The sequence below is a fragment of the Coturnix japonica genome, unplaced genomic scaffold (genome assembly GCF_001577835.2).
Source record: "Coturnix japonica isolate 7356 unplaced genomic scaffold, Coturnix japonica 2.1 chrUnrandom1039, whole genome shotgun sequence".
Classification (NCBI taxonomy): domain Eukaryota; kingdom Metazoa; phylum Chordata; class Aves; order Galliformes; family Phasianidae; genus Coturnix; species Coturnix japonica.
The window spans coordinates 297-10,470 of record NW_015440380.1 but is presented as its reverse complement, the minus strand read 5'-3'; the positions used below and the strand labels follow the sequence as shown (position 1 = coordinate 10,470).

The window sequence follows — 10,174 nt, the reverse complement described above, 5'->3', positions numbered from 1 at the left end:
GTCGTTTACCTCGGCTTTGAGTAACCCCCCACTATAACGCACCCCTATAGCCACCCTATTGTATAGCACCCCTATAGCACCCCATAACACCCTTATAGCACCCTATTAGCACCCCATAACCCCCCCTATAGCACCCCATTAACCACCCTATAGCACCCCCCCGGCGCATAACCCCCGATAGTAGCAGCCTCCAATTAATCTGGTCCCAGGTGGTTATAATTGATTGATCCCTATAGCACCCCATAACCCCCTATAGCACCCCATAACACCCTTATAGCACCCATACCCCTATAGCACCCTATAGCACCCTATAGCACACCCATAACCCCTATAGCACCCCATAACCCCATATAGCACCTATAGCCACCCCTAATAGCACCCCATAACCCCCTATAGCACCCTATAACCCCCGATATAGCACCCCATAACAAACACCCTATAGCCACCCATAACCCCACATTAACCCCCATATAACACCTCCATAACCCCTATCAGCCACCCATAACACCCATATAGCACCCTAATAGCACCCCATAACCCCACACCCCATTACCCCCATAAACCCTAATACCCCCTATGGCCCTATAACCCCCCATAACCCCCTATAACACCCCATAACCCCCTATAGCACCCTATAACCCCCTATAACACCCCATAACCCCCTAAAACACCCTATAACCCCCTATAGGCACCCATAACCCCTATGCACCCCATAAAACCCCTATAAACACCCCATACTCCCTATAAACACCCATACACACCCATAACCCCCCATAACCCACACCCATTAACCCCCCATGGCCCTATAACCCCCCGTACTCCCCATACCCCTATGACCCCCCATGACCCTGATAACCCCCAAACCCTATAGCCCCCCAAACCCCCAACCCCCAGATATCCCCCATGGCCCCATAAACCCCATACCCCATTTAACCCATCTAACCCCATAACCCCATAACCCCCATAACCCCATACCCCATACCCTATACCCCATACCCAGACCCATAACCCCCATAACCCATAACCCCATACCCATAACCCCATACCCACCCCCCTAACCCTATAGCCCCCATAACCCCATAACCCCATAACCCCATACCCCATAACCCCATAACCCCCATTACCCCCAATAACCCATAACCCCCATAACCCCCTGACCCTTAAACCCCCCATAACCGCATTACCCCACAACCCATAACCCCTATCCCGCATAACCACATAACCCCATAACCCCCATACCCCCATACCATAACCCCATAACCCCCCATAACCCCATATACCCCATAAACCCCATATCCCCATAACCCCTACCCCCATACCCCCATAACCCATAACCCATAACCCCATACCCCTATAGCCCCCATAACCCCATAACCCCCCATACCCCCATAACCCATAACCCCCATAACCTATAACCCCCATACCCCCATAACCCCCATATCCCCCTATCATTGGCCCCATTAGGCCCCCACACCCCCATAGCCCCCATACCCATAAACCCCCATTACCCATATCCCACCCATAGCCCCATAACTCGACCTCCCTCCCTTAGCAGCGCCTTTAGTTCTTTAGCAACAGCTCCCAAACCCCATAACCCCCATACCCCATATGGGTCCTATGGCCCCCATAACCCCATAACCCCCTATGGCCCCATAGCCCCCCATAAGCCCCATTAAACTCACGTCCTCCCTGAGCAATGCCTTTAGTTCCTTGGACCAGAAGCCTGCAGCCGCTGCCTGTCCCCACTTCCAGACCCACTACGACCCCGTCCGTGCTCTCAAAGTAATTCCTCCAATAGGATCGAAGGGAAGCTCTGCCCCCCCACGTCCCATACGTTCAACGTGAACCTATAGGACAATATGGCCCCATAGAGACCTAGAGAACCCCATAGGGACCCATAGGGACCCATTAGGAGCCCATATAGAGATCCATAGGGTAAAACCAGTAGAGACCATAAAGACCCCATAGAGGACCATAGAGATCCCATAGAGACCCATTAGAGACCACATTAGGATCGAAGGGGCTCTGCCCCCCACGTCCCATACGTATCAACGTGAAGCCTATATAGAACCAATTATGGCCCCATAGAGACACCATAGAGGACCCATAGGGACCCAGAGAACCCATTAGAGACCCCTATGAGATCCCATAAGAGACCCAGACGGGACCCATGAAAGACCCCATAGAGACCCATAGGATCCCATAGAGACCCATAGAGACCCATAGGATCGAAGGGAGCTCTGCCCCCCCACGTCCCATACGTTCAACGTGAACCTAATAGAACAATATGGCCCCATAGAGACCCTAGAGAACCATTGGAGGACCATAGGGACCGCATAGAGACCCATGAGAGATCCATAGGGAACCCATAGAGACCCATAGGGACCCATAGAGATCCATAGGGAACCATAGCGACCATAGGGACCATAGAGACCAGAAGAGATCCGATTAGGGAACCATAGAGACCCATAGGGACCCATAGAGACACATGAGCAGACCCATTAGGGACCCCATATGGACCCATAGGACCCATAGAGGACAACATAGAGAGACCCATAGGGACCGAGAGAACCCATTAGAGAACCCCATAGAGATCCATGGGTAGAGACCCATAGAGACCCATAAAGACCCCATAGAGACCCATAGAGACCCCATAGAGACCCATAGAGACCCATAGGATCGAAGCAAGCTCTGACCCCACGTCCCATACGTTCAAACGTGAACCATATAGGACAGATTGGCCCATAAGAGAACCATAGAGAAACCATAGGGACCCATAGGGAACCCATAGAGACCCCAAGTAGAATCCATAGGGAACCTAGAGACCATTAGGGAACCCCATAGAGACACATAGAGACCCATAGGGACCCTATAGAAACCCATTAGGGACCAATAGAGACACATAGGGAACCCATAGAGCCCATATGAGATCCATAGGGGAACCATAGAGGACCCATAGGGTACCCATAGAGAACTAGAGACCCATAGGGACCCCATAGATACCCATATAGAGACCCCAATAGACCCCAAGAGACCATAGAACCCCATAGAGGACCCATAGGACCCCATAGAGACCATAGGGGACCCATAGAAGACACATAGAGACCCATAGGACCAGAAAAGCCCATCAGAGACCCCATAGAGATCCATAGAGACCCATTAGAGACCCATAAAGACCCCTGAGACCATAGAGGACCCATAGAGACCCCATAGAGACCCCATGGGACCCATAGAGACCATAGGGACCGCATAGGAGACCATAGAGACACCACATAGGACCCAAGAGAACCATAGGAGACCCCATACGAGAGATCCATAGAGACCAGAGAGACCCCATTAAAAGACCCCATAGAGACCCATAGAGACGCCATTAGGAGACCCATAGAGACCATAGGGAACCCAGGGACCCATAGAGACCCCCTAGGACACATAAGAGACCCATAGGACCCATTGAGACCCATAGAGACCCATAGACACCCCATAGAGAACCCCATTAACCCCATAGAGGACCCCAATTGGACCCCATAAACGACCCCATAGACCCCTAGAAGGGACCCCATATCCGCAATGCTGCAGTACCGGCGGTTACCGCTGGGTGTCGCTATATACCATTAATGCTGTAATACCGGCGGTTACCGCTAGGTGTCGCTATATACCATTAATGCTGTAAATACGGCGGTTACCGCTGGGTGTCCATATATACCATTTAATGCTGTAATTACGAGCGGTTACCGCTGGGTGTCGCTAATATTACCACTAATAGAAGAGACTCCATTTGACCCCATAGAGACCCCCTAGAGACCCATAAAGACCATAGAGGTCACATGGAGACCCAGTAGAGACCCATAGAAAGCCATAGAGACCTAGAGACCATAGAAACCCATAGAGAATCCATAGAGAACCATAGGGACCCATTAGAGACCCATTAGAAGACCCATAGAGATCTCATAAGAGAGAACCCCATACAGACCCATAGGGACGGCATAGAGAACCCATAGAAGATCCATAGGGACCCATAGGACCATAGGGGACCCAGTACGAGCCCATAGAGACCCATAGGACCATAGAGCATCCCACTGACCACATAGAGACCCCATAGAGACCCCATAGGAGACCCACAGAGACCCATAGCAGACCATTAGGGACCCCATCAGAGATCCCACTGACCACATAGGACCCCATTAGAGAACCCCATTATACCCATAGACACCCACTAGAGACCCATTATTGACCCCATAAGAGCCCCATAATTGCCCCCATAGTGCCCATAGACACACCCATAGACCCCCATATTGCCCCCATAGAGCCCCATATTGACCCCATAGAGCCCCATAGACCCCATAGACCCCCATATTGACCCCAATAGACCCCCATAACCCCATAGCGCCCATATTGCCCCCACCTGACCCCCATCATTTGACCCCGATAGACCCCCAGTATTAGCACCCCATAGGGCCATATTGACCCCATAGAGCCCCATAGGCCCCATAGCGCCCCATATTGCCCTACCCGCGGTGCTGTAGGTCTTGATGTTTGAAGCCCAAGCGTGGGGCTGTTCCACTCACATCTTCCCCATTTTGGAATCCGTTTTCAGCAGCGTCGTCTTCCGGCGTTGTCCAGAACCCGCTGCCAAGACCCACACTTTAGGGGGCAGCCTTGGACCCATAGATCCAAGCCAGACACCCCATAGATCCCATTGGTCACCCATAGAGGACCCTATAGACCCATAGGAGACCATAGAGACCCTTATAGAGGACCCATAGAGACCCATAGAGACCATAGAGACCTAATAGAGACCCATAGAGACCGATAGCAACCCCATAGACCCCATAGAGACCCCATTGACCCTATAGAGACCCATAGAGACCGATAGCAACCCCATAGACCCCATAGAGACCCCATAGACCCCATAGAGACCCATAGAGACCCTATTGACCCCATAGACACCCCATAGAGAGCAACAGAGAACCCATAGAGTACATAGAGACACATAGTGACCCATAGAGACCCATAGGGAGACCCCATTGAACCCCATATGAGACCCATAGCGGACACCATAGAGGACCCATAAGTACATAAGAGACACATAGATGACCCAAGAGACGCCATAGAGCCCCATTAGAAGACCCCCATAAGGGGACCCATAGAACCCCATAGAGACCCATTAGAGACACCTATTGACCCCATAGAGACCATAGAGACTCATAGAACCCCCATATGGACCCATAGACACCCATAGAGAGCCAGTAGGACCCCATAGAGACCATAAGCAGACCCCATAGAAACCCCATTCATTCACCCCATAGACCCCATAGAGACTCCATAGAGACCCATAGAGACCCATTGAGACCCTATTGACCCCATAGAGACCCCATTGACCCACAGGACACCCATAGAGACCGATAGAGACCCCATAGAGGACCCACCAGAGACCCATAGCCCCACAGAGACCCCAAGTGACCCGGCATAGAGACCATAGAGACCCCATAGAGACCCCCATAAAACCCTAGTGACCCCATAGAAGACAACCCATAGAGACCCCCATTCACCCCATGTAGACCCGCATTGAAGACGCCCATTGACCCATAGAGACCCATAGGGACCCACATAGAGACCCCATAGAGACCACCATAGGGACCCCATAGAGACCCATAGAAGACCCATAGAGACCCATTAAGGGACCCCATAGAGACCTATAGAAGACCCACATAGAAGCCCCATAGAGCCCCATAGAGACCCCCATAGAGACCCAATAGGGACCCAATAGAGGACCCATAGAGACCCATAGAGCCCCATAGAGCCCCATAGAGGACCCCAGGTAGAGACCCATAGGACCCATAGAGACCCATAGAGACCCATAGAGCCCCATAGAGACCCCCATTCACCCCATAGACCCCATTGAGACCCCATTGACCCCATAGAGACCCATAGGGACCCCATAGAGACCCATAGACACCCATAGAGACTAGAGCCCCATAGAAGCACCCCATAGAGACCCCATAGAGACCCATACAAACCCCATAGAGACCCATAGAGACCCTATTGACCCCATAGAGACCCATAGAGACCCATAGAGACCCCATAAAGACCGAATAGCGACCCCATAGAGGACCATAGAGGACCATAGAGGACCCATAGAGACCATAGAGACCCATAGACACCCTATTGACCCCATAGAGACCCATAGAGCCCCCATTGTGCCCCATCCATTCACCCCATAGACCCCATAGAGGCCCCGCCCCCCACGACAAGCCGCCACCACGTGACCACACCCCCTTTAGGCCCCGCCCCTTCACTTAAGCCCGCCCTCCTCCCCACCCTCGCTCCTCATTGGCCGTTCCAAGTAGCCCCCCGCCCCCGGAAAGTTCCCCTTCCCCACCCCCCGGAAGTGCCCTCCCTATCCCGGAAGTCCCGCCCACAGCACGAGCAGCCTCAGCTCCTTCTCCCGCTCCCGCATCTTCTTCAGGATGCTCAGCAGCCCCATGGCCGACACAAGCCCCGCCCCCCGCCTCCCATTGGCTCTTATCCTCTAAGCCCCGCCCTCCCCCGCACGCCATTGGTTGCCTCTGCCCCAATCCGAAGCTTCTACTTCCTGTTTCCGGTGTTTTTTCTCCACTTCCGCCTTCAGCTCGCATCCTATTGGCCGCGCCGCGCTAAGCCCCGCCCTCCTCCCACCCCATCCGCTCTCCTCGCTTCCTATTGGCTCACTTCCCCTTAACCCCGCCTCCTCTCTCTCCCCATTGGCCGCTCACCGCCCCCTCTTTATTCCTCCCCTCACTTCCGGGTTCGCTCTATCCGCGCTTATCGCCCCCTTGTGGCCGCTCTTGGTATTGCAGCTCCTGGAGGACCCCCCGATTAGGGCCCCATAACCCACCCCATCCATCATGGCCGCCCCCCATAACCCCCCCCATCCATCATGGCCGCCCCCATAACCCACCCCATCCATCATGGCCGCCCTCCGTCTCTTCCTGCTGCTCCTGTTGCCGCCCCCCCTCCCCGCCGGGCCCGGCCCGGGCTGCAGGATGAGGCGTGAGAACCGAGACCCCCATAGGGATCAACAGCCCCCCCCCCCCATAGACCCTCATAGGGGATACCCCCCCCTTAGGGACCCTATGGGGTCTATGGGTCTCTATGGGGTCTATGGGGTCTCTATGGGTCTCTATGGGTCTCTATGGGGTCTCTATGGGTCTCTATGGGTCTCTATGGGGTCTCTATGGGGTCCCTATGGGGGTCTATGGGGTCACTTTGGGTCTATGGGGTCAGTGGGATCTCTATGGGGTCTCTATAGGTCCCTATGGGTCTCTATGGGGTCTATGGGGTCTCTATGGGTCTCTATGGGTCCCTATGGGTCTCTATGGGGTCTCTATGGGTCTCTATGGGGTCTCTGTGGGTCTCTATGGGTCTCTATGGGGTCTCTATGGGGTCTATGGGTCTCTATAGGGTCTCTATGGGGTCTCTATAGGGTCTCTATGGGGTCTCTATGGGTCTCTATGGGGCTCTATGGGTCTCTATGGGGTCTCTATGGGTCTCTATGGGTTCCTATGGGTCTCTATGGGTCTCTATGGGTCTCTATGGGGTCTCTATGGGTCTCTATGGGTCTCTATGGGTCTCTATGGGGTCTCTATGGGTCTCTATGGGTTCCTATGGGTCTCTATGGGGTCTCTATGGGGGTCTATGGTTTGACCACGTGACCGGGCCGCGCGGTGACGTCACTGTGTTCCAGGAGTGCCGCAGGGCGCATGCGCAGTCTCCCCGTCGCTGATTGGCTGTTCGGGTCATTGTGAATCGGGCGCGTTCCCGGCTCGGCGCGCGGTCACGTTGGTCACGTGGCACCGCGTCACTTCCGCCGCGCGGTGCTGCACCATCGGGAGCGCGCGAAAGGTGCGACATCCCATAATAACCATAGGGACCATAGGGATACATAGGTAACCATAGAGACACATAGGGACCTATAGGGACCCATAGGGACACATAGAGACCCATAGAGACCCATAGAGACCCATAGGGACCCATAGAGACCCCATAGGGACCCCATAGGGACCCCATAGAGACCCCTGACGCCATAGAGACCCATAGAGACCCATAGAGACCCCATAGAGACCCCATAGATCCCATAGATCCCATAGATACCCCATAGACCCCATAGAGACCCATAGAGACCCATTGACCCCATAGAGACAGATAGAGACCCTATAGACCCCATAGAGACCCCATAGAGACCCATAGAGACCCATAGGGACCCATAGAGACCCATAGAGACCCCATAGGGACCCATAGAGACCCATAGAGACCCATAGAGACCCCATAGGATCCATAGATACCCAATAGAGACCCGATAGAGACAATAGAGACCCCATAAAGAGACCATCAGAGACCATAGGGACCCATAGAGACCCATAGGGACCCATAGAGACCCATAGAGACCCCATAGATCCCATAGATACCCCATAGAGACCCCATAGAGACACATAGAGACCCATAGAGACCCCATAGAGACCCATAGGGACTCACTGACCCCATAGACCCCATGGAGACCCCATAGAGACACATAGAGACCCCATAGACCCCATAGATAACCCATAGAGACCCAGAGACCCCATAGAAACCTATAGAGACCCACTGACCCCATAGAGACCCATAGGGACCCATAGAGACCCCATAGACCCCATAGGGACCCATAGAGACCCATAGGGACCCATAGAGACACATAGGGACACATAGAGACCCCATAGAGACCCCATAGAGACCCATAGAGACACATAGGGACCCATAGAGACCCCATAGAGACCCCATAGGGACCCATAGATACGCCATAGAGACCCATAGGGACCCATAGAGATCCCATAGAGACCCATAGGGACCCTTAGAGACCCCATAGAGACCCATAGAGACCCCATAGACCCCATAGAGACACATAGAGACCCATAGAGACTCATAGGGACCCATAGACCCCATAGGGACCCATAGAGACCCATAGAGATCCCATAGAGACCCATAGGGACACATAGAGACCCAGAGACCCCATAGAGACACATAGAGACACATAGAGACCCCATAGAGACCCATAGGGACCCATAGAGACCCATAGAGACCCATAGGGACCCATAGAGACCCCATAGACCCCATAGGGACCCATAGAGACACATAGGGACACATAGAGACCCCATAGAGACCCATAGGGACCCATAGAGACCTATAGGGACCCATAGGGACCCATAGAGACCCATAGAGACCCCATAGAGCCCCAAAGGGACCAATAGGGACCCATAGAGACACAGAGACACATAGAGACCCCATAGAGACACATAGAAGCCCATAGCGACCCCATAGAGACCCATAGGGACCCATAGAGACCCCATAGATCCCATAGATCCCATAGATACCCCATAGACCCCATAGAGACCCATCATTGACCCGCATAGAGACAGATAGAAGACCCTAAATAGACGCCCATAGGGACCCATAACGAGACCCATAGAGACCATAGGGACCCCAAGAGACCCAATAGGCGACCCATCAAGACGCGCCAAGACCCCATAGAGACCTCCATAGAGACCCCATAAGGACACAGAGACTACACATAGAAAGACCCCATAGAACCCCATAGAGAACCCATAGAGACACCATTGAGACCACCATAGCAGACTCCATAGCTGGCTCTTGACCACCATATCCCACCCATAACCCCATAATCCCGCCCCAATACACCTCCTGTTCTCCCCTCAGCTCTCTGTCACCGTCTCGTGTCCCGACGGTCGCAGTGTGACCCTACAAACCGTGACGGCAACGGGATGATCCCGCGCGAACCAGTGCTAGGGGGGGGCTGGGCATTGGAGGTCTATGGGGCGGGTTATGGGGTGGTATCGGGGTGAGGTAGGGGCTTGTGGGGTGATTTATGGGGTGGGTTATGGGTGCGGTTATGGGGCTGTGGGTTTTGGTTATGGGGTTATGGGGTGGGTTATTGGGCTGTGGGGGTGAGTTAATGGGTGGGTTATGGGGCTGTGGGGCGGGTTACTGGGCTTGTGGGTGAGTTATGGGGCTGTGGGGTGAGTTTATGGGGCTGTCGGGGTTATGGGCTGTGGAGTTATATGGGGGCATGTGAGGGGTGGGTCTAAATTGGGGCATCGTAGGGGTGCAGATTATGGGGCTGTGGGGTGGAGGTTTATGAGGCTGT

General features: G+C 53.9%; 1 protein-coding gene across 1 annotated transcript; it reads left to right on the top strand.

Moving 5' to 3' along the window:
* Positions 1 to 6,899: 6,899 nt before the first annotated feature.
* On the top strand, positions 6,900 to 9,795 carry GPHA2 (glycoprotein hormone subunit alpha 2). Its single transcript, XM_032441962.1, has 3 exons — positions 6,900 to 7,029; positions 7,724 to 7,881; positions 9,727 to 9,795. Exons 1-3 carry the CDS (start codon positions 6,948 to 6,950, stop codon positions 9,793 to 9,795), a joined length of 309 nt encoding a protein of 102 aa, XP_032297853.1. The 5' UTR covers positions 6,900 to 6,947.
* Positions 9,796 to 10,174: the final 379 nt, after the last annotated feature.

Excerpts from the sequence above, each read along its gene's own strand:
- GPHA2 (XM_032441962.1), top strand. The coding sequence starts at position 6,948 with ATGGCCGCCCTCCGTCTCTTCCTGCTGCTCCTGTTGCCGCCCCCCCTC. Across the intron at positions 7,030-7,723 it reads CCCGGGCTGCAGGATGAGGC|GAGTGCCGCAGGGCGCATGC; the intron begins GTGAGAACCGAG and ends ACTGTGTTCCAG. Across the intron at positions 7,882-9,726 it reads CCATCGGGAGCGCGCGAAAG|CTCTCTGTCACCGTCTCGTG; the intron begins GTGCGACATCCC and ends TTCTCCCCTCAG.